The sequence below is a fragment of the Acomys russatus genome, chromosome 27 (assembly GCF_903995435.1).
Source record: "Acomys russatus chromosome 27, mAcoRus1.1, whole genome shotgun sequence".
NCBI classification, from domain to species: Eukaryota; Metazoa; Chordata; class Mammalia; order Rodentia; family Muridae; genus Acomys; species Acomys russatus.
Genome location: NC_067163.1, coordinates 10301173 through 10329092, shown reverse-complemented (window position 1 = coordinate 10329092; position 27920 = coordinate 10301173). Strand labels below are relative to the sequence as shown.

The 27920-nt window shown below is 41.4% G+C and overlaps 1 protein-coding gene across 1 annotated transcript in view; it reads left to right on the top strand.

Moving 5' to 3' along the window:
- The window catches only part of Csmd1 (CUB and Sushi multiple domains 1), a 1555368-nt gene that overhangs the window by 1080767 nt on the left and 446681 nt on the right, over positions 1-27920 (top strand). Inside the window, exon 8 of the mRNA XM_051170014.1 lies at positions 19902-19989. Within this exon, the coding sequence (XP_051025971.1) occupies positions 19902-19989 (88 nt within the window). The remainder of the gene's footprint in view (positions 1-19901; positions 19990-27920) is intronic.

The window sequence follows — 27920 nt, the reverse complement described above, 5'->3', positions numbered from 1 at the left end:
ATGATTTCTTACTACAAGGCAATATATCCACAGAAAAATATTGGAAGATATAAGACAGAACAATACTTACTAAGAATATATGTTTTAAGAACTCATAAGAAATGTCCAGTTAGCCTGAGGAGTACAGCCTGGCCTGTGTACATTCAGGAACCTTTGCAAGTGTGCTCGGGCAGAGTTAGCTGCTTATACGGCTGTTTTCATTTGCTGCAGTGTGAAGATTTTCCTCTACTGTCAAAAATTCCTCAAAATGACATTTTATAACTGAAGAATTTTCCATTGTTCAACAATGCAATGATTAACTTGTTTCTTTTCCTGGAAAATTCAGAATTTTTAAATATCTTTGTATTGTATGCCACAAATTGAAATAAGTGAATACATGTAATTATAGTTAACTTTTTAAATTATTTTTATTCTTTTCTTAATAGGAGAGAGAGAGAGAAAGAGAGAGAAAGAGAGAGAGAGAGAGAGAGAGAGAGAGAGAGAGAGAGAGAGAGAGAGAGAGAGAGAGAGAATGCTACTTGACAGCCCAGGCTGGCCTCACATTTACAACCCTGATACCTGGAAGCCTTTGATGTGGTGGGAATATAGAGGCATGTCCCCATGGTCGGCCTTTGAATTATTTATTTGTTATAATTTTGATAAGTTACAAGATAAGAGTTAAACAGAAACACATTTAAGGATGATAATCTTTATTTCCAAATTGTTCTATACATATTTAGACATCTATTAGAGGGTGACAATACTCTAGAATAATATCATTTAATCATATTATTTTTGTTAGTATTTATGTATTCATTTATTTATATTTTGGTGGAACTGGGGGTTGAACTAATGATCTCACATAGCCTAGGTAGGTGCTCAACCCTTGTGCTAGGTCCTCAGCTCCACTATATTTTGTTTTCCTTAACAACCCTCAGCTCAGCTTTGTGACTAGATACCTGCAGAAGCCTTCACATCTCTTGTTAAAAGCTATAATCTCTCAAACTGTGATTCCCCAGCGCATGGCCCTCTCAGAGTCTCCTGTAACTCTGTAAGTGTGGAAGCTGACATCTTTCCTGATTTCCTTCAAATTCCACTTGGGACCACTAAGCCTTCTCATGTCACCTACCAGCAGCCACTGTCGGCTCCCTCTGTCTCCTGAGAATAGAGGCAGAGACACCTGAGCTCAGCCACCATCCTGACTGACACAGCTTTCCATAGCTTTCCTCTGTAGCCTGGGCTTTGTCCCTGATGATTTCTTTGTGGCTGCACAGGGAACACACTTGCACATTATGTGTGGCTTCTGGGACAAATGGTTAGCACACTGAGCCTTGTGGGTCTCACAAGTCTTGATCCTACTGTGCAGTGCCTGGTTTTTCCATACTTCCCAAGACTAGCAGAGTAGGGAACTTGGACTGTTGATTTGATCTTAGGTTGTGGAATACAGGCTGCAGTGTGCACCCAGCAGAGGCAGACAAGGAGACAAGCAACTAAACACTGCAAACAAGTGGCCAGATTTTCCTGCATCCGCTAGAGAGCTGGACAGCACCTTAACCGCACAGAGCACCTGGGATCACCTGACTTTCACCCCTTGTACATCTGGATATGCTAGGAGAGTGTGTGTCCATCCACAGACGTTAAGTACAGTTTCTTTTCTCATCTGAGGAAGCTTCTGGATGAATGCTCTCCATTCATCTCCTTGCTCCTTTCTCTCTATGTCTTTTTGCTAACAAGGGAGATGATCTATTAATATTCAAAGATTATCTTGGGTTTATCTCTTTTTGGTGTCCGAGTTTTAAGGCAAAGACATTAGCAAGAATTGGTTCTGCAGACCTGTAATCCCAGATCCTCGGGGTACCTGACCTATGGAGTGTGTTCAGCGCCAGTTTGGCTGCTGACTTAGTGAAACCCTGTTCCACAATAAGGGGGGAGGGGATAGCTCAGTATCAAATTCGACCACATACACGGGTCCGTTTAGATCTTGCCCTGCCAGATAGTAAGTCAATTTCCTCTCATTGACTTAATTGATTGGCATCACTAACCTGGTTGACACCATAACAGCCTTGTAATTTGATGCTGCCTCCTTCCACTCAGTGGCTAGGGAGCTAAGCAAGGGCCTAGGAGATAGGAGGGAGCATGACAAGGTAAAGCAGGTGGTCGTAGGTGCGTGGGGAGTCACACTCCCCTCCTGCCCCAGGAGCTTCATTCAAGCTCTTTCTTGCTCGGGTATCCTCTGAGGTGCTCCATCACTTTGCTTTTTCTCCTTTCCATCTCCTCTCTCCATCCACTGGGTCTTGTTTTGCCAGACTGTCCTCAGATTCTTAATGTGGCTAAATATGACCTCACACTTCTGACTCCCACCTGGTATTATAGGATACACCACCATAACTGACTTACTTATATTGTTTGACTGGGGATTGAACCTTGGACTTACTGCATGCAAGACCAATGCTGAGTCAACTCAGCCACACCCCCAGGCTTGTCCCTGTCTGTAGGGTCTGCTATTTTGGTTTGCTGTTCTGCTGTTTTACACTGATGTGAACTCTGTTTTATCTAACAGGCTTGATTTCTACTCAGTTCGTACTTTTCCAAGTGGCTTTTCACCTGCTTTTAAGTCATCTTCTGAAACACTGACAACCCACAAGACTGAACCCTCTGCACTCAGCCTCTTACACCCTTGGCACTCCCCCGTCACTTTCCCCACTTGTGCCCATTCTGTGGACTCTAGAACTTCATAGCATCCAATTTGTTGATTCACACCCTGCCTTTCCTAATCCATCCTTTTGTTCAATTTCACAAAACATGATAGCTTGAGTAGGTTGCAATACTTTTGTTGCATTTATATTTCATTTCTAGAGTTTGTGCCAGGAGTATTTACAAATTTTAATTGCAGTATTTTATTACCCTATTATTCAGAACAAGCTTTCTGACTATTCTTTCATTTATAGGTATACACCAAACATGTTCATTTCGTATTCTGCTTCTGGCTACCCCCCTCCCCCCGACACTATGATCACCTCTCATGGTGTCAGCCTTCCCACTTTGTTCTATCACCAGATTTTCTTCTGTTATAATGAACTCAGGCACCTCAGGACACTATGTTGGCGATGCTCTGGGGTCATGTGTGCGCTGCCTTTCCCTCTGGGGTGTTCTGTTTTTTCTCCCGGTTGTCTTCGGTCAGTACTTAAGAATCTGCTCTGACAATGAGCTGCCATCTTTGCCCCAGGCTCTGGATCTGGTTCTGTTCTTCAATTCAGTTTTGAAGCTGTTGGAAGGTGGCGAGAGCTCACAAACTCATGCTGTTGATTCCTCAACTAATGCACAGAGTCTAGGTAGGAAGTAGAGCTTGACTCCACTACTCTAGCCATTCTCACAGAGCTCTGTCCCTTGTCTACTCTTACTGTGTGGGATGTCATTAAGTCTAGAATCTAATGCACATCTTTAAGTGCAATGTGTTACGTCTATTATGTGTCCTGTCTACTCTTCTAAAGGACTCTAAACTCAACCATTTACTGTGTGTAAGTTAGGCTCTACACTCTGCTGTGTCCAAAATGTACCTGATGCTAGGAAGGCATGGAGTCGCCTATCTGGTCCTCAGCAAATCCCTGTCTCTGGCTTGGGGGCTGTGTCTTCTGATGGTCCATGCTGTCTGTAGTTAAACCTCCCTGGAGTTACACTCAGCTTCTTCCAAGAGTATCCAAGCCTTAGGTAGCAGGGCTCCTTTGTAACTGCCACACATGTAAAGTAACACAAGATCCACCTGAAGAAAAGGATTTAATCTCATTTGCATTGTGACTTTGACCCCCTTGATGGGCTGTTCAAGAGGATCATGGGCATGGGAAGAAATCTTCTGAGCCACCCTGAATTTGGAGGGATGCCACCCACCTCATAAGTTGTTACTGGATGCTCCTTGGAAATTAACAGTGCAGAACCCTCTGAGCTAATAATACACACCCCTTAAGGTGCACTGTTTGTAGCCCATGCTATGTTCTCTCTGGAGTGTTAGCCTTTTTGTTTGACTTCTCTGTTGTAGCCCGATTCTTTGTCCCCCCAGAAAACAGGAATGAGAGGAGAAACATTTCCTGGATAGCGTATCTACAAGCCACTATCACCAAGGTTTGTACACACATGCCCTTAAGGAGAAGCCTGGCCTTGGGCTGATTTCTCAGAGCTTGGTTCTCATTGCATTTTGTTTCGGACTCGCATCTAACATAGGTTTCACACTTAGCTGCATCTGAGTTAGTCTATACATTTGTCTTACATCTCGGATGTCACTGGGGAAGATTCTTGGAGAATAGAGAAGTTCTGATGGGTTAGAAGGGGGTCTTGGGTACAGCTAAAACCTCTTAAGTGTGACGTCACACAGGTGGAGATTGTGAGAACCGGGATATGGTGATGAGGAGCTGGAATACCTATTTGGGAGCTATCATGTTAGCCTGATGCCTATATAGACTTTCTGTCTTCTGCTTTACAGGCAAAAACTATGTTTGGGTTTCCTGTGCCAGCATATATCTTACAAATCTTGTGATGACCTCTTGAGTGACAGAAAACATTTCATGACCTCTTGAAAGGATTTTTCTGTTCGCACAGTCTGGTGTGTGTGTGTGTGTGTGTGTGTGTGTGTGTGTGTGTGTGTGTGTGTGTGTGTGTTGAAATAAATAAGTATACTCAAGACACAAATTCATCCTTTCATATAAGCCCCTGCATATCCTGTCAGGTAAAATAAATCCAGTCAACAATGTAGTTGCTACTAGAGCTGGTGACTGAAGGGTCAAGCTGGGGACCCTGCTTTAATTGAGGGACTCACAGTTTTCTTAAATACATGTGTTGTGTGCACAAACTGGATCTGGTGGGAATTAACAAGTTACTGGGAAGAAATCAAAAGGAAAGGCCATTGGCTAGCTGATGTGAGTTGTGCTAGCTGCTGCCTTCACAGACAGCCAGGGACTGGTCAGCCTGCTGCACTGATGGGCAGATCCCCTCAGGCTTCTCAGAGACCTCATTAGGTACAGTGTCTGAAGCTACTATATACAGAGGCAAGTGAGCAACAGCAACCTGGGCACTGACAATACAGGAAAACAAAACAGGGCATCTAAAATAGGGCAAAAGTTTTAGAGACTTTAACCTATGGTTTTCTCATGTTTGGCTGATATATGGACAGCCTTATATATACTATAACATATATATATGTATATATGTGTATATATATATATATATATATATATATATATATGGATAGGTCTGGCAGGCAGTGAATACCACTAAGTGCCATTTTTGTAGCAGGATTTTATATTTTTAGTTGAGAGCCTAACCTTTAATGGCTGAGCCATCTCTCCAACCCTTTTAGTGGGATTTTTAAAAGTGTGGCCATGCAGAGATGCCCACACTCAACTCCGTTTACCCCAAGAGTTCTTGAGGCAAGCCTCTTCCTCATTGACATGTGGATCCCATGCTTCAAGTGTGCTGAATATACCTCAGAAGTGCCACAGTTGCTACAGAGTGATTGCCAGGGACACCTCATCCTCCTTCCAATCAAGTGCTCTTGATGCCATCAAAGGGACTTCTAACTTTGCAGAAGACATGGTGCTCAGGACCTAGCTATCTGTGAAGGTGGCAGCTATCATCTGGCCAATGGCCTTTTCTTTCAGCTTCTTCCCTGTGATTTAACCATTCCCACCAGACCTACTGGTACACACAACACATGCATATGGGAAAGCAATGAGTCTTCAAAATGCTTCGTAGGGGGTGCCTTCTTTTCTGTTATTGTCCAGTGAATGGATAAAGAAAATTACAGTTTATTCTTGGGTTGTATTTGTTGCCTTGTTCATTGCTGAGACAAAATACTTGACAATAAACAGCATAAGGGAAGAAAGCCTTATTGAGCACTGTCTATTGAGGCAGAGAAGGCATGCACAGGGCCAGCCCTGGAAGGAGCTAGAAGCTGTCTGCTCACACCCTGGAGCATCAGGAGACAGGAAAAGGTGGATGCTGGTGCTCATCTGCTTTTCTCCTTTCTCCCTTTCAGTTCAGTCCAGGACTCTAGCCCATAGGATGGTGCCACACACATTCAGGGCAGGTCTTCTGAGATTAGTTGATGTTCTCTTCTTTGAAGACAATGAAGGTATTTAAGCTGAAAAAGAAATAATAATATGATTGCATTTTTGTTTTAGCTCCATTATTCTGTATATATGCTCAATAGTTCAAATATGAAAAAGAGCAAGATATCTAAATTGACATTGAGAAAAACAAATGTTGACTGTTGTTTGATACCTTAGGATATCTCTCTATGCATTTTCCTCTGGGTATTGTCATATATGTATGTATATATGTATATATATTTCATATGTAAATGTATATTCATGTCTATTCACTTTATGTATAGAATAATTTTCAAAACAAGAATTATGATTCAGAGTAATTAAGTGATTATCTGCATACTAGCCCAAGGGGCATGTCCCACGAAAGTCTTCACTTACCAGGAAACTGGGACAGAGGGGAGGACATCCTATTGGGACTCTAGATGAGAGAAGCATGGGAGAATAGCAAAGTAGAAGGATCCAGAGGGTCCTAGAAACCTACAAGTAGAACATTATGACAGGCAGATTTGGGCCCGGGGTCCCACTCAAACTAAGGCACCAGCCAAGGACAATACAGGCGGTAAACTTTAAACCCCTACCCAGATCTAGCCAATGGGCAGAACATTCTCCACAGTTGAGTGGAGAGTGGGGTATGACTTTCACACGTACTCTGGTGCCTCATATTTGACCATGTCCCCTGGATGGGGAGACCTGGTGGCACTCAGAGGAAGGATAGCAGGCTACCAAGAAGAGACTTGATACCCTGTGAGCATATACAGGGGGAGGAAGTGCCCCTCAGGAACAGTCATAGGGGAGGGGAATAAGGGGAAAATGGGAGGGAGGGAACAATGGGAGGATACAAGGGATGGGATAACCATTGAGATGTAACAAGAATAAATTAATAAAAAATAAAAATAAATTATTTAATTAATTAAAAAAGAATAAAAATTAAAAAAAAAATATCTGCACCAATGCTGAGCACTAGATAAAATTTACTTGTCATATGTGATCAAACCAATACTATTTTGGTGGCACAAACATAGCACAATTCATTGACTGTGGCACAGACAGTTATTCTCCAGAATGTTTAATGGATGTTAAATCAAATCGTTGTTGCTAAGTGACCTTTTAAAAATAAATAATTTCAAACTCTGATATATCCTATGTGGCTCAAGTGCAGTGTGAGAAATGTAGCAGGCAACATTCACTAAGGGATCACTAAAATAGAAATACATCTGTCATATATATGTACATGTTTATATCTATATATAAAACATGTGCATATCTGTACATATTTGTGTGTGTAAGTGTATATATGCAGGTATTTGTAGAGATAGATATATCTACACAGAATTCAATTAAAGTGTTCTTTGAAATACTTAAAAAAAAAAAGATTTAATCAAGTTATTCAAGATATCCCTAGCTGGTCTATTAGAGAACAGGGAGCCCAGACTTCTTCTGGTGGCTTTGTGTTGTTTTCTGTATCTCATGCTGTACCTAGCACTCTGTGTCATTATTTGTGAATTAAGCCCAATTAAGCTAAATTAGACATTTTAGCATTTAGCAACTTTATCAACTATTTTTTCCAGCAAAAATTTCCTCAGGGCTGAGACATCCCAAAGCCTTGGCTGGTACCCTCTAGAGTAAGACCAAGAACCAAATGTTCAGTGCACAGAACAGGTACCGTCTGACCTCACCTCACAAGCCTCGGCACAGAGGTAGCAGGATGGGAAGGACAGGTGCTTCACTGAAGTGCTGATGTTTCCCTTCATATTGCCTCCTGAGTCATCCCGAAACGGGACCAGAGGTTCTGAGACTTCAAACAATTATGAATAAATTTACAGGGCTTCTTTTTTCCCTCTGTTGCTGCTATTTTCACAGCATGGCATTTAAAAATGTGTAGCTCGTTACACACTAGGCATGGAGTGGATACTTAAGAAATAGAAGCTGATGATAACACATGGTGGCAGGAAGGGTAGTTGATGTTGTGTGTGACATTTGTATATTTAATTTAAGGGTAATTGAACAGTTTGAGATATGTTTACAAATTTTCACATCTTATGTTTGGGAAATATGCACCATTAACATTTATTTTTAAATTAAGACAAATCAGCTCGCTTTTTCTCAGTAGGGGCAGCTACATGGCTAAGCGACTATGCGGGGAGTCTAAATAAACTTTGTATCATCTCTCTGCTGAAATGATCATCGACTGTGCGGCAACTCTCCGCGTCCCTCCCCCACTCCCGAAAAGGGCAAGTTTATTTATGATTTACCAATGTCAGATTTCATTTGCATCATTCTAGAGGAAGCGGCATTTGTTTAGCGTCATCTCAACTCACTTAGTAATCTGTCAGTCAGAAGCAAAATGTGACATCTCGAAGGTTCCTTGTGCTCAGAATCCTTCAGGAGCACCGAGAGGCAGCCTGCAGGCAGCTTCCCGAACTCATGGGCACAGTTGCCTTTCCAATCGGATTGTTCCTGGGGTTGTGTTTTGCTAGCCAGAAGTATTCTAGGCTGTGTTTCGTTTGACATGTGTGAGGAAAAGTGTTCACTGTACTGTGCTTCTTAACCAGAAGAAAAACAGTTTGAAATTTTCAAAAGAAGGTGCCATCAACTAGGAAGTAATTTGCTGACGAGGAGTGAGGATGGCAAGGACTCTACTGTAGACCCTGGCCCACAGGCTCCTCATCTGTTACTGTATATACTAAGCCCCTTCACCGTGGCACAGGGAGTAAAGGAGAGAGGCAGGGGGAGAAGCAGAGGAAGTGGGCTGGGTAATGATGTCTGTGCTGCCACCTTTTTACCAAAACCATCCCCATGCATACATATCATGGGTGAATAAGCCTGCCCGGGCTTTCAGGCAGTTACATTAGTTTTTATAATTAGAGAAATTGTTCGAGGACACTTTCATTACAATGAAGTGATAAAGTCAGACTTATCTTTCCATATATTAAGTAAAAGCCAAGAATACTACTGGCCTAACCAGCACTCAAGCCTAAGACATTAACTAAAATCTGTGATTTTGTTCTCATCTTTAGTGAGGTATCTTGGGCGCTTTGGATGTTTCTCTCAGGAGAAACATATCTATAATTTTCATAGGCTGGCAATGCCCTAGAGAAGTCTATAGTTTAGCTCAATATCGCAGTGGAGATGAGTTGGAGAGGGTAACGGGGGACAAATGATGGAGAATACAGCCTCAGCATTGATGAGAATGCAGGAGTGACCGAGCATTTTTGACTTAAGATAGTCCCCTCCAGCAATAAAAGTTGTAGCAGCATGCGGATAAGCAAGAGGGCCAGAAGTTGTGGCTTCATCGAACATGCTCTAAGTCATTTTGCTTTTATTCCTTTGAATTTTAAAAATTATATTGATTTTTCTCTATGGAGAGCTCAAAATGTATGGCCAGTTCTCTCCACGTAACAATACCATCAACAATAACAAAGCTTGAATAGAAAAAAAATACAAGTATTCTTTTTTCTTATGAAGGATGGGCACCGAAGGGTGAATTCATTCACAGCTATAGAACCAACAGTATGTGTGTCTAACCTGGGGCTCCTGAGCTGCCATTGGATACTTCAAGGACAGGCCCGCAGGGCTCCCTGGAGGGTTTATATATAGGTCTGTGTGATGGTTAGCATGGACTGATGGCTTAATGGGCTTTAAATCAACATGAAAACAAGTCTCCAGGTATGCATATGATGGAGTATGTAGATTAGGCTAATTGAGGAAGGAAGGCCTACAATAAATACTGGCAGCAGCATTCTGTGCGTGAGATCCTGACTGAGAAAACACCAGGGAAGGTAAGCTGAGTGTGTTGTCCATCTTTCGCTCCTTACTACAGATGTGATGTGACCGGTGCTTTCTGCTTCTTCCGCCACCCCCTCCCCGCCATCGTAGTTTGTATCCCCTGCATCTGTCAGCCAGAATAAACCTTCTTTCTTTCTGAACCTGCGTGTGTCAGGTAGTTTGCCACAGCAATGGAGCAAGCAACTCATATAGTCTACCACACAGAAGCATAGCTTACCTTTTACCTTCGGAGGAGAGATTTTTTTTATATACTTCAAGTTTTAAAGGTAGATTGATATTTCAGGTTCACTAATGAACTTGAATTAGATTTAAGTAAAATCTCGACCCACCTCAACATAAACCATGGGGATACATGGTATAATCAGTTGTGTGAAGAGGTAAATCTCCTCTTCGGACCTGGGCTCTGGTCTTCTGTCTTTTGACCAGAAGTGGGCTTGGTGATGTCACCACAAGCTCCTCATGTGGCTACCCAATGAATGATTCTGACTCTCCTGTCTGCTTGACATCTTTACGCCAGCTCAAGGTCTTTACAGCTCTTTTTAATCTGGAAGAAAAAGCCTCTTACTTGGCCCCTCCTACAATGCATACCTCCTAGCTGCCTGCCCCTTCCCAGCGGCTTCACCACTGTAGTCCTGGCTTCGCATGCTCCTCCTTCATCTTGGCCTCAAGTTTGGTTGAAGTCCTTCTCAGGTCTGGCATGTAGTCGCCCCGGTGTGTGTGCCAGCGACTGCCCAGTTTCTGTGGGTTCAAAGGGAATCAGCTAGAGAACACCTGCTGCCCTGGGCTCGTGTTTCCGGGGGATTAAACAAACAACCTCTGATCTTCTGGTCTTCTGCATTAAATGCCACATTTCTGCTGAGGCCCCAGTAATGCGGTAAACTGTGAAAACCTCACCAACCTCGCTGGGGCTGACAGGAATCTAGCTTCCCATGTTCAGTGACAGGAATGGTCCATTCGTACCACACTACCACCTTGCACTGCCACCCCGGCCTTACCTCAGGCTCATTCTGCCCAATACAGCGATACCTAGCAGCAACAACTGTCTCTTGGAGAACTTTGTAGTTTTCTCCATCAGGTCTGATTCAACTCTGATTCAGTTCTTGAACAGCCTGCACGGGTTCGCAGTTCACTGCTGGCTGCGTGCATGGTGAGCCAAGAAGAAAGACTGGCCTCAATCAGCTTGCTATTTCTTTTCACAAATGCTAATCTCGTGTTGATTCTGATTAGCCTAACATATAAAAGTCCCGGCAATAAAGATGCATGGTCTGTCAAAAGTGCTATTATCCATTTTTAGTGTTTAAACATAATGACTGTAGGAAATAAAAACAAACACTGTAAAATGAAATTTCATACCTCTTTTCTTAGAGGTGTAAAAGCCATGCTTTCCTGTGCAGCTACCCAGGTTTGAGTTATGAGACACTAAACTCTGTGCTTTTTGGAATGAAAATCCTAAGCACTGTTCTCTCAGCCCGTGCTGATGCTATACGAGTCATTTCCTCATTTTAAATAAGAAGCTCATGTTGCTTTCATAGAAAGATTGTATTTCCTGAAAGTCTTTCCGTATTGCTTGGATGGTATTTTCCATCTCCTTATCTTCTGTAGAGTAGACAGAGCATGATAACATCCTTGGATGAAATGCCCGCAAGGTCAGGTATTGCAGATGGAAGCGCGAAGTTATGTGAAAATCCCCTGTGATTACTCAGTCCCTACTGTCCCCAGGAGAGAAGGGACAGATGCTTACAGAGACAGTTTGTGTAGAGCATCAGAAGGTGGAACATTGATGGGGGATCTTGCAATCTCCACAGGCATATCGCCTACAGAAATTGCAGGTAGGAAGAGGAGGGCATTAGGGTTCCCTGTGTCTCTCTGGGGTACTATAGCTACAAACAAAGTCATGGTGACCCCCAAATGTGACTCATCTTGTACCCAGAGAGCAATCCCATGTACTTTCAGGCTTCGACTACCCCTGTTTTATTAAAAAGTCATAGTATTATATATTTCATTTCACCATAGATTTTTTTTTTTTTTTTACCATACGGACAGAATCTTTGACTCTGGGGATCTGTGGTCTACTGAGCATCTTTCCAGTGAGGAGTGAAGGGTGGGAGGGGCTGCTTATTGCCATTTTGGTGTCGTCACTAAACAGATGCTTTTCCTTGGAAGATCTCTTTGGAGGGAAAATAGGTTAATGTAAAAAAACAAAAAACAAAACAAAACAAAACAAAAAAACCATGGGCTTTGAAATCTAACCCCCACACCCTTAATTAACTGAGCAGAATGTGTTGAGTCATTTCTCTTTCCCCATTTATTAAGCAGGAAAAAATTATTCAGAAACTGAAGTTTGTGTGGATTGGGCGCATATGAATGTGCTGGTCATTCTTGGGTCATGTGCAAAGGTCTCACCACTGCATTTAATGTTAATACCTTGTGGTTTTTACAGAAAACTTTACATATTTTTGGAACAGGCAGATGAGAGTATTAAATTGTTTTCCTGCATTTACCAGTATAGAATTTGCTGATTAGGAAAACAGCAAAGGCAATCTATTGTATTTATTTAGAGCTAAGTGAATAAATGACACAGCGACACAGCGGGACCATATGTGAGCTTCAGTGACCTTAGGTGATCTTAGGTGATCTTCAATAACCTACATATTTTTAAGTTTCTTCTTGGTGAACTTGAATCTCTATGATTTCAGAACTAGAAGTGGTATGCTATACCTCTGTAAGGAAATAGAAATTAATCGCTTATAATTGGTGACTACAATATTGTGCATACATTATAATATTGTGTTTGTGTGTGATAATTACTGCATCTCCCAAGTGTCACACCATGCCGTCTTTGTCCCCTGTCACTCCTCTGACATGAGGTGGCCTGGACTGGGAGGCGATGACCTCTGCCCCCTCAACCCTTGCCACCTGAGATACTTGGGTGAGCTGACTCCAGGATCTTGAGAGTAGGAGAGCTCTCCCTGCCCCTCACCAGCTGCAGCACTTGGGATAGTAGCCTCTGCACCTCACATGGACAAGGCAGTAGGCCTGTCTTTGGACAAGGAGATGTAGGTGAGTCAGCCCTGAGAGCAAAAGCACAGAAGTAGCCTGGAGAGCTGGCCCTGGGGTAGGAGAACTGCTCAGTGGGTAAGATCACTAGGTACTCTTGCAGAGTTCTGAAATTTAGTTCCCAGCACCTATACAGTAGGTCAGAGCCTTGGGTAACTCCATATCCAGGGAATCTGGTACCATCTTCTGGTTTGCAATGGCACTAGGCATACATGGTATACTTACATACATGCAGGCCCAAGACTTATATACATAAAATAAATTCTAAAATCCTAATAATAATTAAAAAAAATGACAAATGGAAGGTTTCAGATTTAATCACAATATATTTGATATGATGTATTAAACATATAACTTTTTAATTCACAGAGTTTATAATTGGTGGATTAAATATATATTTACCTAAATTATATATATTAAATTATTATATATTTACATGTGTGCTTGAAGCATTTGTCACATATGCATTAAAGTTCCATGGTATCTATTAGAAAGTTACATATTTATCTTTAGATAACATACACAAAATCAAATATGTATGCATGTATATGTGCACACATGGACACAAATACACATATAGATTCCCAAATCAATCATACATTGAGTTCAAGCCTTTTTCCTCTATTTCTGCCTAGGGATCAACCCATAGGGTCTCTTTGCACAAGTTAAGCGAAGCTTTCTGAATCCTGAAATCTGAGTTGTAAGTGTCCAAAGAGACTGGAGGGAAAGAGCAGGCTATGCCCCTTGGCTGTGTCCATCGCCTGTACTCTCCTTGTGGGTGTGACCTGCTCACAAAGGTCAGTGCAGGGTGCAGGCTGTCTCCAGGTCCTGAAATACATTCTTCAGAGGGTGGCAATGGCCTGGAGAGGCTGTTGGCAGGTCACTCTCAAGGCTCCTGTGAAATGTTTCCCTGGTGTTAATTGCGTTAAGCTTATGGGGATTTTATATTTGATCGTGCTTATTTTCTCGTTTTCTTTGAACAACTAAAGAAACATTGTGGTTTAATTTGAAGATACATAAGGGAAATATGTCTCTTTGGGAAATTCCTGCCAGAGTGATTTGTCAGCAGGAAGGTTAACTATTACTATGATGGCATTTATCAAGTACCCGGCTTGCCTCTGACTCTTACAGCTAAACAGAACCAGGGGCAATTATGTGAGAAAGAGCAAGAGTTCTGAGTGTGGGCCAAGCAGTCTCTCTTTGTTATGTCATTAGGACTCAATCATTTTCTTTTGTGCCTCTCAATAATGCAGTTAGGGAATAATATTAAAATATAAAACATATTTTAAATTCATAAACCACCATAAACTGACACATTATTTGAAGCAAATAGCTGCTGAATTTGATATGAGAAAACATGAAAAGTTTTCAGATATAAAATCAGCATAAAGACATTTATTAGCATATGTGTTTAATAAATACTGCATTAACATATTTGGTTAGATAATTTAGGTGTTTGGAAGACTCAGCTCTTGACTCTCACATGACATCAAGTTCTATAGGTCTGACTGGAGATCTGTCAATAAGAAATACTTAATGATACCAGAAAAGTGGTGTGTTTGAGATCATTTATTTCTGTGTAAACTACCCCTTCGATCTGACCAGCACTAATCCATATTCTTCATCAAACCATAGTTTTTCGTGTACTCATTTCTGAGGAGGTAGTAAGCATTTGTTGAGTACCAGTAGATAAAAACTAAGCCCTGCTACAGATGGCAAATGTTCCTCGGAAACAAAGGAGAGCATGGTGCCTCCTGTGGTCCTGTGCTCTCATCCCTTACAAACTCTAAGAAACATCACTGTGTCACAATTGTAGTGTTACCAAACTGATCCCAGGGTTGAATCAAGAGAAAGCCACCTGAAGATCCCTCTGTTGAGATGGAATTCCTCAAAGTCCTAAGGAAGGACAAGGCATTCGTTATTCATTAGTGTATTTCCTGTTGGTTGAGGAAAGACAAGGCCTCCTGTTGCCTAAGGAAAAAATGCCTATGTTTATTTATTTCAAACTGAGAAGTCTGTGATCTGTGATGCTCCCCTGACACACATCAGGGGACAGACTATCACTCATCAAAAGGGCAGGGATGGAGTAGGGACATAACTGCTAGGAAATCTGAACCAGAATATGTTTTATGTGACACTCTTGATTGTGTCACCTCCCCAAAGGTTTTAAATGGTTAGTTTGTCCCAGAGTTGATGCAGCAGAAATACATCTGAAAGCCACTAAAGAAAAGAGGGTCAGTGGTTAAAAACAAGGAATAATAATAAACCACAAAGTTCACCATGACCAAACACTTATGAGAATACTTCCATCCTGGATTATTTGTACCAATGATAAATGAAATTTCGACTTGGAAGGAAGCTCTGCAGGAAGGCTCAGCCCTTGGTTTCCACCAAACACTGCTCATGTACAAGAAGATTGTGCCCTGTGCATATCTCCTTTGAATCTGATGTTTTAAATGAAGGGAAATTGTGCACAGAGCTGAAAGGAATCCCAGGAAACTCTTTGGTTGGAAATGAGATGACCACACCATTCTACTCTCTCTTTTTTTAAAAACTCTGTGTCATTTTATGATTATTATAATTTATATAAGAGAAATGTGATTATTGAAGAAAGGTAATTTTTCATGAATAGCTTCATTTTAGTTTGCAAACTGCTTTAACAGTTAAATCCCTCTATATCACTCCAGTGTGCTCAGTCTGGAACTTAGGCTCAGGTTTATCCTGGTTAGCTTTGACTGTAGGGTCTACACAGCCTAGAGTTACTCAATCAAGGAATTGCCTAGAGAGTATTGACCTGTGGGTGAGTGGGGGGGGTGTCTTTATTGATAAGTGACAAAGAAGGGACAAGCCCACTGTGATAGACACCATTTTGTTGGGTTGTATAAAAAAACTAGCAAAACATGATTGAGCAAGTAAGCCAGCACGGAGCATCCACCATTGGCTCTCCTATGTTCCTTGGCTTAATGAACTCCTCCTGATTGTGTTTACACTGCATGGTATAGCAAGAAGCCCTGCCTCCAGATTCCTGCCTTGAGTTCCTGCCTCAACTTCCCTCAGTCATGAACTGCCACCTGGAAGTTTAAGCCAAATAAACTCTTCCCTTCTGCAGACACTTTTGGTCAGAGTCCTGTATCATGTCAACAACAAGGAAACTAGAATGAGGGTCAGTGATATCAAGATTCTATTAGTTTGCGTCTGTCAAGAGGGTTGCGATTTGAAAGTCTTATGGAGTCATCCTATGGAGTAGAGGCCAAGCCATATGCAGACGGCACCTGGAGATTCTTACAGTATTACTTGTTAACTTTTTGCATTGCCACTGTCATAATTATTATTTTAATTATTTATTATTTCATTAGCATAAGCCTCATCTTTATAAGCTCATCTCTATCCTCCCTTGTCATGGAAGCAGGTAGCTAAATAGTGGCATCCCAGGTAGCTCCTTCCTTGGGCCCCTGCTCCAACTTTGTGGTTTGTTACAGACAAACTCAATGTTGATTTTAACTGCCATTCACAAAAGCAGGACGCTTGATGTAGAAGTGCTTCAAGCCCCACTGGACACTTCACAGTTCTTTGGACCCAGCTAATGACATACTCTGCATCAACAAGCTACAGGAAAGTCATCTAAAATATGTGCAGCAGGCTAGAGACATGGCTCCATCAGTGGAGTACTTGCCTTACATAGAGGGGTACCTACGTACTTTAACATTTAAATCCTTGAGAACACACATTAAAAACATAGTTAGACATGGTAGTGTTTGCTTGTAGTCTCAGTGGGGGTAAATGCAGATTTCTGAAGCTCTCTGGCCATTTAGAAAGCCTACTTGGCAAATCCCATGCTAGCGAGAGGCACTGTCAGAGTGAAAATAGCAGTAACTGGAGTCATGAAGGATTGTACCAGAAGTTGTCCTCCAATGTCCACACAAATGCACCCATAGGTGCCCATGCACCTCTGCGCACACATACACCTCCACAAACACTGACTCAACAAATAAATATCTATATTGTCATAATCTCTTCATTTTAAACCCCAAATCTAGTCAGAGTTTGTGCAAATGCTCTCATTTATAACTGATCATCATTTTGCAAGCTTGGCTTCAGTTTTATAAAATGTGTATGAATTTAATAAAAATGTGTATGAATTCTTCTACACGGCATTTTCAGTTTTGTGTCTTAACTGTTTTGACTGGAGTTTTCCATATTTATTGACATCTATGGTGTGTGTCCTATGAGGCTTGGGAAGATACAGCCTAACAAAATTGGAGTTAGATGGTATTTACGTGGTTAAGTCCTTACTTTGGACACTAATTCTCTGAGGCCCTGGGGGCCCTGATTGAAGTAGGGTGATCCCCACATCTCCTTATAATCTTTGCAGCATGGAGAGCAGGGGTGTAGGGCTTGCTGTTGGCTTGGCCATACCCTGATTATGTCCTACATATTGTCATTTTATCACAATAGCAAACATTGGCGTCTGCTTCAGTTGCCTATGGTTTACCTCCCGTCTCTCCCCATATGTGTTACGCTCTGCCACACGCAATCCTATTCTCCTTGTCTGCATCTTATGCCCTCAGAGTTCAGCAAAGCGCTGTGGCACAGCACTGTGGGTTCTTGCTTAGGCAAGAGAAGAAAGTGTTTTCTACAGCTCTCCAGGTGGACTGTGTGGAGAATCGCAGATGTGGCTTTCTTTGAGGCTACTTTTTCTGTGCTTGATGGCTCCCTTCCTGACTGCCCCCATAGATTTGCCTGTGTGGATGAAGCCTCACATGGACACTGTTCCCAAGTCTACCAGTTGTACTGGGATTTGACCAAAACTTCACTTTCCATCACTCACATCCAAATACAGTTGTCCCTTGAAGGACTTCAGTCCCTCGCCTGGGTGGCCTTCACTCAGCTTCTACATGGATGTGGCATCCACCTGGATAGAAATTGACCACCTCAAGGAAGACAGCTGTCCCACCTGATTTCTGTTCTTTTTTTCTTTCCTTCATTTCTTTTCTATTTTTATTTTTTAATCATACTTTATTCAGATTACATCCCGATTATTATCCCGTCACTTGTGTCTTCCTGTTCCCACCCTCCCTCCCTCTATTACCCCATTCTCTTTGCCATGGCCTCTGACAGAAGGGGCCTTCCTCCTCCACCATGTAAGAGTGGTATGGGAGAAGGGAGGGCAGGATGAAAGGACCCAGAGGGTTCAGGAGACCCACAAGGAAACAATCAAGGACAGTGGATTTGGACCTGGGAGAGGGGTGCTGAATAAACTGTTGCACCAACCAAGGATATTGCAAGCAGTAAAGCCAGACCCCCTCTTCAGATCCAGCCAATGGACAGCTCGTGTTCCATGGATGTGGGAAGAACAGGGACTGCCTCTGGCATGAACTCTGGTGCCCTCAATTTCATCATTTCCCCTTGTTGGCAAGGAAATGGAAGCAGGCTATTCTATCTTCATTTCTGTTTAGTTTTGTTGTTTTATGCTGACAAACTTAGGTTCCTTTCTCCTTATATTGCTATTTTAGCTCTTTCCTTTGTAGTTACCTAAGAATTACACATAATACCCCCAAATTATGAAACCATCTGAAATCAATACCAATTTAGTATTACTTATATACAAAAATTTTGATCATTTCTAACTTCGGGCTATTGATTTTGCAAATTGTATCTTTATATAATAATATCCATCAACATAAATTTAAAATTATTTAATGTATCTATCTTTCAAATAGTACAGAAAGCAAAGAAGCAAAGTTGCAAATCAAAATGGTGATATTATTTTTCATATATATATAAGTATATATATACACAGCTTTTATGTGTGTGTGTGCATGTGTGTGTGAGTGTGTACTGGTTTTTTTTTTTTTTTTTTTTTTTTTTTGAGTGTGTACTCTTATGGGCAAGCTAATTTTCAGTAGCTTGAAGTTATATCTAAGGTCGTTTTATTTCAATTTCAATAGCTCCCCTCAGGAATAATGTCAGGGTCAATTCCATTTATAATGAACTCATTTGCCTTCGTTTTTTCTGAAAGTGCCTTAAATGTTGTCTTTTCCTTGGGGGTAGATCTGCAGCAAACAGAGTTCTCACCCCATGGCTGTTTCTGCATGTGTTTCTCACATGTTTCTACTGAGGGATCCATCATTTGTGCTGGGTTCTGTTGGTCTTTGTCCATGCATTGCTTTTGTTTCTACCCTGTGCTACAATGATTGATGACCCAAAGCCCAGGCACTGTGATATCCAGAGCACAGAACAAAGGGGATCTTATATCACCCAGGGATCTCTCTCAGACGCATTCCCATGGGTGTACCCCAGTATCCCATTAAATTGAACTGGATCACAAGCTCTTTGTTAAACACATTTCTGCAGGGGATTTCCTTGATTGGATGAAACAGTTTATACAGGGTGAGATGGATGATGAAGTGTCATCCACTCTATCCAGGATACACATGGTAATTAAAAACTTTTCTGTGGTGTTAGAACCCCAACAGGAGGCTTGGGAGCCTTAGAGGGGAAACTGCACACCTGTGCAAAGGGATCATTCCTGTTTCAGTTCAATGTAGAGCACATTCAGCATTTAAAATTGAATATCATTTATTGAACTATACATTTTATAGATCCTACTGATTATCACCTGCACTGTGATCCATGGGGTGTAGACAAAGCTGCCTCTCTGTAGTCACTGGCCTTTCCCCGAATCCTATAAACTGACCCAACTCAAGGGCAGTCATCAAGAACAAATGAGCTTCTAATTAAATTTTCACCTCTTCAATAGAGGAAAGAACTAAACCAACGAGTGTCACTATCTTTTCACAGGCAAAGATGTCTTTGATTTTTAAGAGCAAAGCTTCTCTTTAATGTGGCTGAGCTGTCTTCAGGATAAGAGAATTCACTTTGAGTCAGGAGCGCTGAAGCTCTGAGTGTGTCTCGCATAAATTGTCTGGGTGTTTTCCTAATGGCCGCACAACCTTCTGACAAGGTTTCTTTCTGTTGTAGTGACCCAGGGAGGTGTGGCTCTGGTCTCTGACATGTGTCCAGATCCGGGAATCCCAGACAATGGCAGAAGAGCAGGTTCTGACTTCAGGTAAGAAACAGAACAGAAAATGAGTTACTTTCTAACACTTATGCCTGAACTGCCATTTTTAACTCATTTATCCTGTTGATGGAATGATATAACTTGTCATTAATTAGAAGCTGCAGTATTTTCAGAACTCTAATCATATTATGTTGATAATTTCCAAGTACCCTGACACTAATGGCTTCAGCAACTAAGCTAGGCTAAAATTTTGAATCTGAAAGAATGTGAAAATGTAGTCTTTAGATTTTCTTATATTTAAAATCATGTCACTTGATAATCTAATGCTTAAAAGTAAATAACACAAAAATTTTGTTATACACGCATAATTATTGCCTCAAATAAACTCTTAAGGTGACAAATTCTACTGGCCTGCAGTGCCATTTTCTACCAAGATGCTACCAATCATTTTAGGATTAGGAAGACCTGGAGACCCCTTAGCAGTTCCTGTACCGTGGTGCAGCTTTGATGACAAACACTCCAGGGCTTTGGATTTTCTTCTCGTCTCTTAGTTCAGAAATCTAACGTTTGTCACCTTAAGTGGGGGGCTAGTAAAGAAGAGTAATCTGAAGCAAATCAAGAGTGAAGGGCACAAGAAAGATTTCCTTCCTTAAAAGCTGCCCATTTATTTGAGAGATAGATGGAATTAAGGCTACTAACATGGGCTGGAAAGCTGTGCTAGCCACGGAGAGGGAAGGGGATGGATGTTCAGTGAGCCTGGCCGAGCCACAGTACCATTAAAGAGGATGAGGAAACAGGATGCTTCTCTTGCTGCTATCATTAGAGTTTATGTCACCAGTTACACAGAGTTGTAGAGGAAATGAGCTTTCTTCTTCATGTTTTTACTTCAGATCCTAGTCTGGGAAGTCTAAGGTCAAGGGACCACATCTTGCAGAATCTGGCCATGAGGCAGGCTGTTGCTTTAATATCCCATCTCTGGTCTGCCGTATGACTCACTTTACTTAAACCACCTCCCAGTTCCTACCTCTAAAGACCACAGCTGTATTGAGTTCTCACCCTTACCATGTGGGATTGGATTTAAACTACCCAGTCCACAGTGACCCACAGCATTGGCAAGCACTGTTCTTTTGTAGCCAAAGAAACAAAGCACAGCTGTAGCAGAGGGAGCACCAAAGGCTACATTTTAAACTCCGGGCTCTGACTAATAGCTTAAAGGTTTGATGGTTGGTTGGTTGGTTGGTTGGTTGTTGGTTGTTGTTGTTGACTTGGCATGTTAGAGTCATAATGGGATGAAGGAAACTCAATTAAACAGTTGCTTCCATCAGTTTTGCCTACATGCCTGTGGGCATTTTCTCCATCAATGAATGATGGGAGTGGGTCTAGCTCAGTAGGGTTGGTGGTCCTAGGCTATAAAAGAAAGCAGGCTCAGCAAGCCAAGAGGGACAAGCAAGTAAGTAGCACTGCCTCCTTGGTTTCTGCTTTAGTTTCTGCCTCACGTGCCTGCCCCGCCACCTTACCTCCATGATGGTGTTCTGTACCCTATAAGCCAAATAACCCTTTCCTCACCACCCCAGACGCCCACCCTCACTAATTTTGTCAGTGTTTTATCACAGCACCAGAAAGAAAACTGGTACAGAAAAAGTGGGATTTTGATTTGCTGGCCTTGACCATACTGTTTGGGAACTCTGTTAGTTAATGTTTCTATTGCTGCAATGAGAAACTATGGCAAAAGCCAAGTTGGGGAGGAAAAGGCTTATTTGGCTTACACTTCCAGATCATAGTCTACCACTGGATCAAGTCAGGACACGAACTCAAACAGGGCACAAAACTGTAGGCAGGAGCTACTGGCTTGCTCCCCGTGGCTTGCTCAGCCTACTTTCTTTTCAAACCTAGGACCACCAGTCCAGGTATGGTTCAACCTATAATGGGTTGGGCCCTGCTCCATCAATCACTAAGTAAGAAAATACCCTACAGCCAGATCTTACGGAGACATTTTCACAGCTGAGGTTCCTTCTCTTTCAGGTACTCTAGCTTGTGTCAAATTGGCATAAAACTAACCAGCACACGGAATACTGTGAAAGGATTTTGGACTTTGGCCTGGAAAGGGCTTTGAATGCCCAGAGCTTAACGAGCTATAGTGGAATCTCAGAATATAGGGCTGTTCTTAGAGACAAGGATGATTGAGGCCCGTGAAGTCAGAGATGTTCACATGATATTTTGTACTAACAATCTGTGGAGATGAAACCTTTTTTCACCAAGGTGATAGATACCTGTGAATAATAAGAGGCCACTATCGTTGAGGAAAAATCTTCTCAGAAGTATTTCTTCAGGGTTAGCACAAAGAGGCTGTAATGAGTCAGCAATTTGGCAGATACATTCTACATGGTACTGGTTTAAAGGCAGGAAGGTGTCATGGTGCACAGCTGAGGCTTGGCAAGGTCAATGCCTCACTGACTCGAGGCCAGAATGGCCACTGATAAAGGTGCAGCCTTCATTTCTATTGAGAGTTCAGCAAAAGGGAGAGGATGGAACCATGAGACTACCCCAAGGACAAGTTTATGGTGAAGTCAACCTAAGCTTGCAAGACAGGCTGTGTCTGTTGTGGAGGGCAGGGATGGAGAGCAGCAAACTGATCCAAGCTCTCTGGATCCCAGAAGATTAACACTGAGTCCCAGATGCTTTACGTTGGGCTCTTTTTGCTGTTGGATTTGCTGTTGCTGGATTAGATTGTAACTGGGCCCTGGTTTTTCTCTCTTAGACAAAGAGAGTATGTAGCTTGCACACACACACACACACACACACACACACACACACACACAAACACACACACACGAGGAGCCATAGTTAACAGTGTTTGTGTTTTAAAAAAGACATTGAACTTTTAACGTGTTGGAATTTCAAAGATGGACTATTTTATGTTGTGATATTGACTGGGTAACACGAGGTAGTGGGAAGCTGACTGAATCTGCCTCTGAAGACATCACAGACTTCTCTTTTATTGTCTTAGTTTCTCTGGGTTTCTGTGTTCTCCAAGCATACAACAACCAAGACAATAACCCTTTGGAAATGGCTGGAAAGAAACATCTCAAGAGTGCTTTGATTTTATTTTGGGATTTCTTTTTTTTTTTTAATTTTAATTGTATTCATTTATTCAGATTACAACTCAGTTATTATCCCATTGCTTGTATCCTCCTGTTCCTCCTTCCCTCCCACTTTCACCCTACTCCCCTCTCCTAGGTCTAAGCCCAAGGGGGACCTCCTCCCCTTATTTTGAGATTTCATATGAGTTTATTGCGAGACAATTCTTCAAGGAGGAAAGACTTAACTTTTGCTTTCCAATTGTGTATTTCTTTGCCTTGTCTGAACAGGCAGCCTGGAACCTTATTACAAGGTTGGTTGAAAACGGATGCTATCTATGGCTTCTTTATTCCTAAGCTGAGGAGGAAGGAATTCTGATTTTAGAGTGTGATATCAGCTGTAAGTTTTTCATGGCAATCTTTATGAGGTTGAGTATGTAGTGATCTATTTTGTACTTGCTTGGAATTTCTTAACATAAGTGGATATAAGATTTTTGAAAACAATTTTCTACATCTACAGAGATGGTTTTAGTTTACATGCTTAAGTTATTAATATAATGTGTTGATACATCTTCAATGTATCAATCTCAGATTCAGTGACAAAGTTAATATGGCCAAGATGTGTTGAACTTTTAAAGCATCCTTTGCTCTTCTAGTGTTAGGCAGGGAGAGAAGGTTTCATGCATCCCAGGCAAGCGCATAGATTATGTGCAGCCCCTGGTGTTACCCTGCCTCATGTTCTTAGATTTCACTTTCTGAAACTTTACATTCACCTTACAGCTTTGTGAAGTATAATCCTATAAGGACTCTGGTTGCATTGTTATCGTAATGTTTATCTTAAAAAATTAGTTGGGAAATCTTTCCTCTAGAATATTCTAGAAGTGCTTGTACATGGCTGGCAATGAGTTTTCCTTAGATGCTGAAGAAATTCACTGGTGAACCCACCATGAGAGGACTTTTCTTATGAGAAGTCTTCAGCCTACTGACTCAACATCTCCTTCACATACACATCTCCTTCTGTTATGTTTTAATAGTTGATGTCTTTGAGAGGATTTTAAGTTTTTATTGAAGCCAACAAAATTACTGACACAAAATGTGCCATAGTGCTTTCTACACTTTTACCTTGAGTGTTTAAAATGTATTTAGTTATCATTTCTGTAAGCAATAATTTTATTTTTAAAAATTACATATAGCACATCAGGTTTTACTATGGGAATTTCAATTATTATCCATTATTTCCTGTCTTCATCTGTATCGGTTCTTCTACACCTCTCTGTAGTACTCTTCCTCTCACAGGGATTTTGTTTTCATGTTTCATGTTTTATACTATTGTCATTCTTCTTCTTGGTCACCTCTTTTTCTCATCCCTCTTGGGAGAGGGGAGAGGAGAGAGAGAGAGAGAGACAGAGACAGAGACAGAGACAGAGACAGAGAGACAGAGAAAAAGAGAGAGCACTTCAGATTTTTACTTCTGAGTTTGGGTTATCTTGTTTAATGTAATCATATTCAATGATATCCACTTTTTTGCGGACTTCATAATTCCTTTCTTCTTCATGGCTGCATAAAATTCTACTCTGTATATATGCCATATTAAAATTATTAGACTTGTTTATTTTATATGTATGAGCATTTGGCTTGCATGTATGTATTTGTATAACGTTCATGTCTGCTGTGTTCTGAAGTCAGAAAAAGAGTATCAGTTCCTCTGGAACTGAAATTGTGGATGGTGATGAGTTACCCTGTGGGTGCTGGGAACTGAACCTATCACTTCTTCAAGAGCATCTAGTGCTCTTAACCACTGAGGCATATTTCCAGGCCCTGTACTACATTTCCACCATCCATTCTGCAAGGTGTGAGTATCTGGGTTGATTCTGAATCTTTTAAACTGACAGTGGCATCACAGCTCAAATTCTCTGTGTTCATATTTTCTGTTTTGATTTGTTAATCTGACAAGTCGTGTTTCTGATCCTCCAACAGGATGGCTTTCACTTTATTTATTTATTTATTTATTTATTTATTTATTTATTTATTTAACTTTTTAGCTTCAGTTTCATAGATCTGGTCATCATTTCTTCATTTATTCTTCTTATTTCCTCAACATCACCCTTTGAACCATGGGCTTCGTCTGTTGTTCTTTTGTCTCATTTCTTAGAGTCGAGGTCTGTGACCTAAGGGCACGCTCCCACTCTTCTGCTACAGTTCCTTATGTTGCTCTCTATCATGTGTATATAATCCTCCTTCTGGTGCATGTGCACACAGGCAAAACACTTATACACATACTTTTGCCAATTTATTTATACCACCTTATTGATAAGACTATGCTAGTTCCTATTAAGCATTCCTCTCATGTTTCCATGTAAAGATTGTATGGTTTTCTCTAAAAAAACATTTAGTTTCCAGTGCTAAGACTCAAATAGAGGGCTGTGCATTCTCACATAGTGCTGCGCCACCCCCCGTCTCTGTCCCCAGTTCCAGTTTGTAGTAACAGTTTTCACTCTGAAATCACACTCGATAACACTACAATGTCTCCTTAGAAGCATCTTCAAGTACTAAGAATCTGTCAAACTCATGGTGGTAGACAGGGCTTCAGAATTTCTCAATTATCGCTAGACAGCTTTGCTTTCTCATTGGTAACAAAAACATAATGTTTTCCTTGAAGTTAAAGATATATTTTAATGAAAATTTCTCATAGAAAATATAATCTTATCAATCACAGTTTGTCAGTCATCCAGATAAATAGGTTCTCAGTGGAGAGACAATCAACCAGTTGGCTGAGATGTCAAGCACGCATGTCCTTTGTCCTCATGACTGACACTCTGAGATCCCAATCAGCACTGGAGAGGCACTGTGGATTTAAAGGATATGTTCAGTAAATTCCAAAACCATTCTTGCTTTACAGGGGATGTTCTTAGGTGGCCCTGGCCTTTTCCGTGTAAGGCACACTGTCCTTGCCTGCATGCTGTATTCACCATCTGGCAACACAATGGAAAGGTCCTGTTGTGTCTTTATGTTGATTTACAAGAACTTTGATTTTACAGATCCTCTGAAAGGGTCTTTATTCAAGGATCAGTGGGTCACACCATGAAAAGAGATGCCTAGGCACACAAGCTGGGTATCTACAGCCCATGAGTGAAAAGACACTATTCAGAGGCATGGTTCCATTGTAAGTGGAGTTGGGTGGAATTGAATTGAAGGTCATCTGTACCGGTGTCATTGCACAGTGACTACAGGCATCAGATGCACATGACCTGCATGTCTTGATTATACTCACTATCTGTTTTCTATGTCACTGGAAAACCCATGTGTTCACATACAGTCTGATGCACTCTGCCCCATAAGGATACCTTGAATCTTGGTTGCAGGGAAGTGTGAAGGCAGCCAGTCTGTAGGTTTACCACACTGCTCATGTTTACAACAGAAAAGGGATATTTTTCATTTCTTCATAATTTGAGCACTACTTTTAATAGAAATCAGTTCAGTTCTTTCTAAATTCATATAATCAATATTAATGACTATTATATAATCCAGATAAATGACTGATGTGGTCAAGATGAGCTGGATGTAATTATAGCAGGCACTCTAATTATATGTAATTCGGGTCTGCTTTTTCTTTGAAGATGGCTCAGTTTATTAAGTTGGTAAAATATCTGTTGTCTGGTTTTGTTTGAGTTATTATTGTTTCTTTGGAAACCTTTGTATTTTTTTAAGGCAATCTAAATATTAATTCCAGTGTTATCAATAAATTATTCAAAGTTAATGGAGCCTAACACAAAGCTTTCCTATTTGAATTAAGTCTGTGGGACAAAGGTTTCCAAAGAATCTGTTACCACTGACCACTGTCTAAAAGACAAAGTGTATTCATTAAAACTGAGGAATTATGAATGAGATTGATGGAAACTCAAGTGCCAGTGTGGGAAAGAAGGTGTTGTGTTGGGGAGAGATCCTGATCTCTACTATCTGTCTAGCTCCCATCCTGAGGAGAATTCACCATATGGGCAGATGTGCAATTATCTTCACTTTTAGAAGGAGAATGTTTCTTAGTACTGGTAATTTGACCTGGATCTTCATGTCTTCTAAGAAAACACTCTACCAACTGCACCATACCAAGCTCCAGCCCCCTCCTCTCTTTCCTCTGTGGTGGGCCAGAATTTAGAGCTCCCACATGTGTTAGGCAAGTACCCCATCACAGCCATGTCCTTGTCACCTGGGTGCTCTTGTTGTTAGATCTTTGTTTGTTTTTAATGTCTTTGTTTGATTCTTGCTTTAAGACTAGGTTTTGATGTCAGACCCAAAATGACCCCAAACTCACAATTCCCCTGCCTCAGCCTCTGAAAAGCTGGGATATACGTAAGCTACCCATGCTGGCTCTGTGAATAGGTTCTTTCAGAGTAAATCAAGTTGACATGCAGCCACTAGGGTAGACCCTGATTTTTGCTGTTTTGTCTTTTTTGAGACAGGATTCCAGTATAGAGCCCAGGTTGGCCTTGAACTTTTAGTTAATCTCCTGCCTCAGCATCTCAAGGGCTGAGCTTATATGTGCCTGCTACTTTCTTTCTTTCTCCCTCCCTCCTCCCTCCCTCTCTCCCTCCCTCCCTCTCTCCTTCCTTCCTTCCCTTCTTCCTTCCTTCCTTCTTTTTCACATATAGCAGAGACTGATAGTACCTTGGGCCTCAGGCAAAGCAGGTGCTCCACCACTAAGGTACATCCTCAGCCCTTACAAATAAAGTCTTTAAAGGTTAAGCATTGCTGTGGCAAAGTTATGTCTTATTTAGGACTTGAAGATGGGTCATACTGACTGGCAAGCCTCTGTTGACCTTGGTTCTTTCTAGCAAGGATGACTATAGTGACTACATTTTCTTGTGCATAGTTACCTTGATGGAACATTGGGTCCCACAGGATATG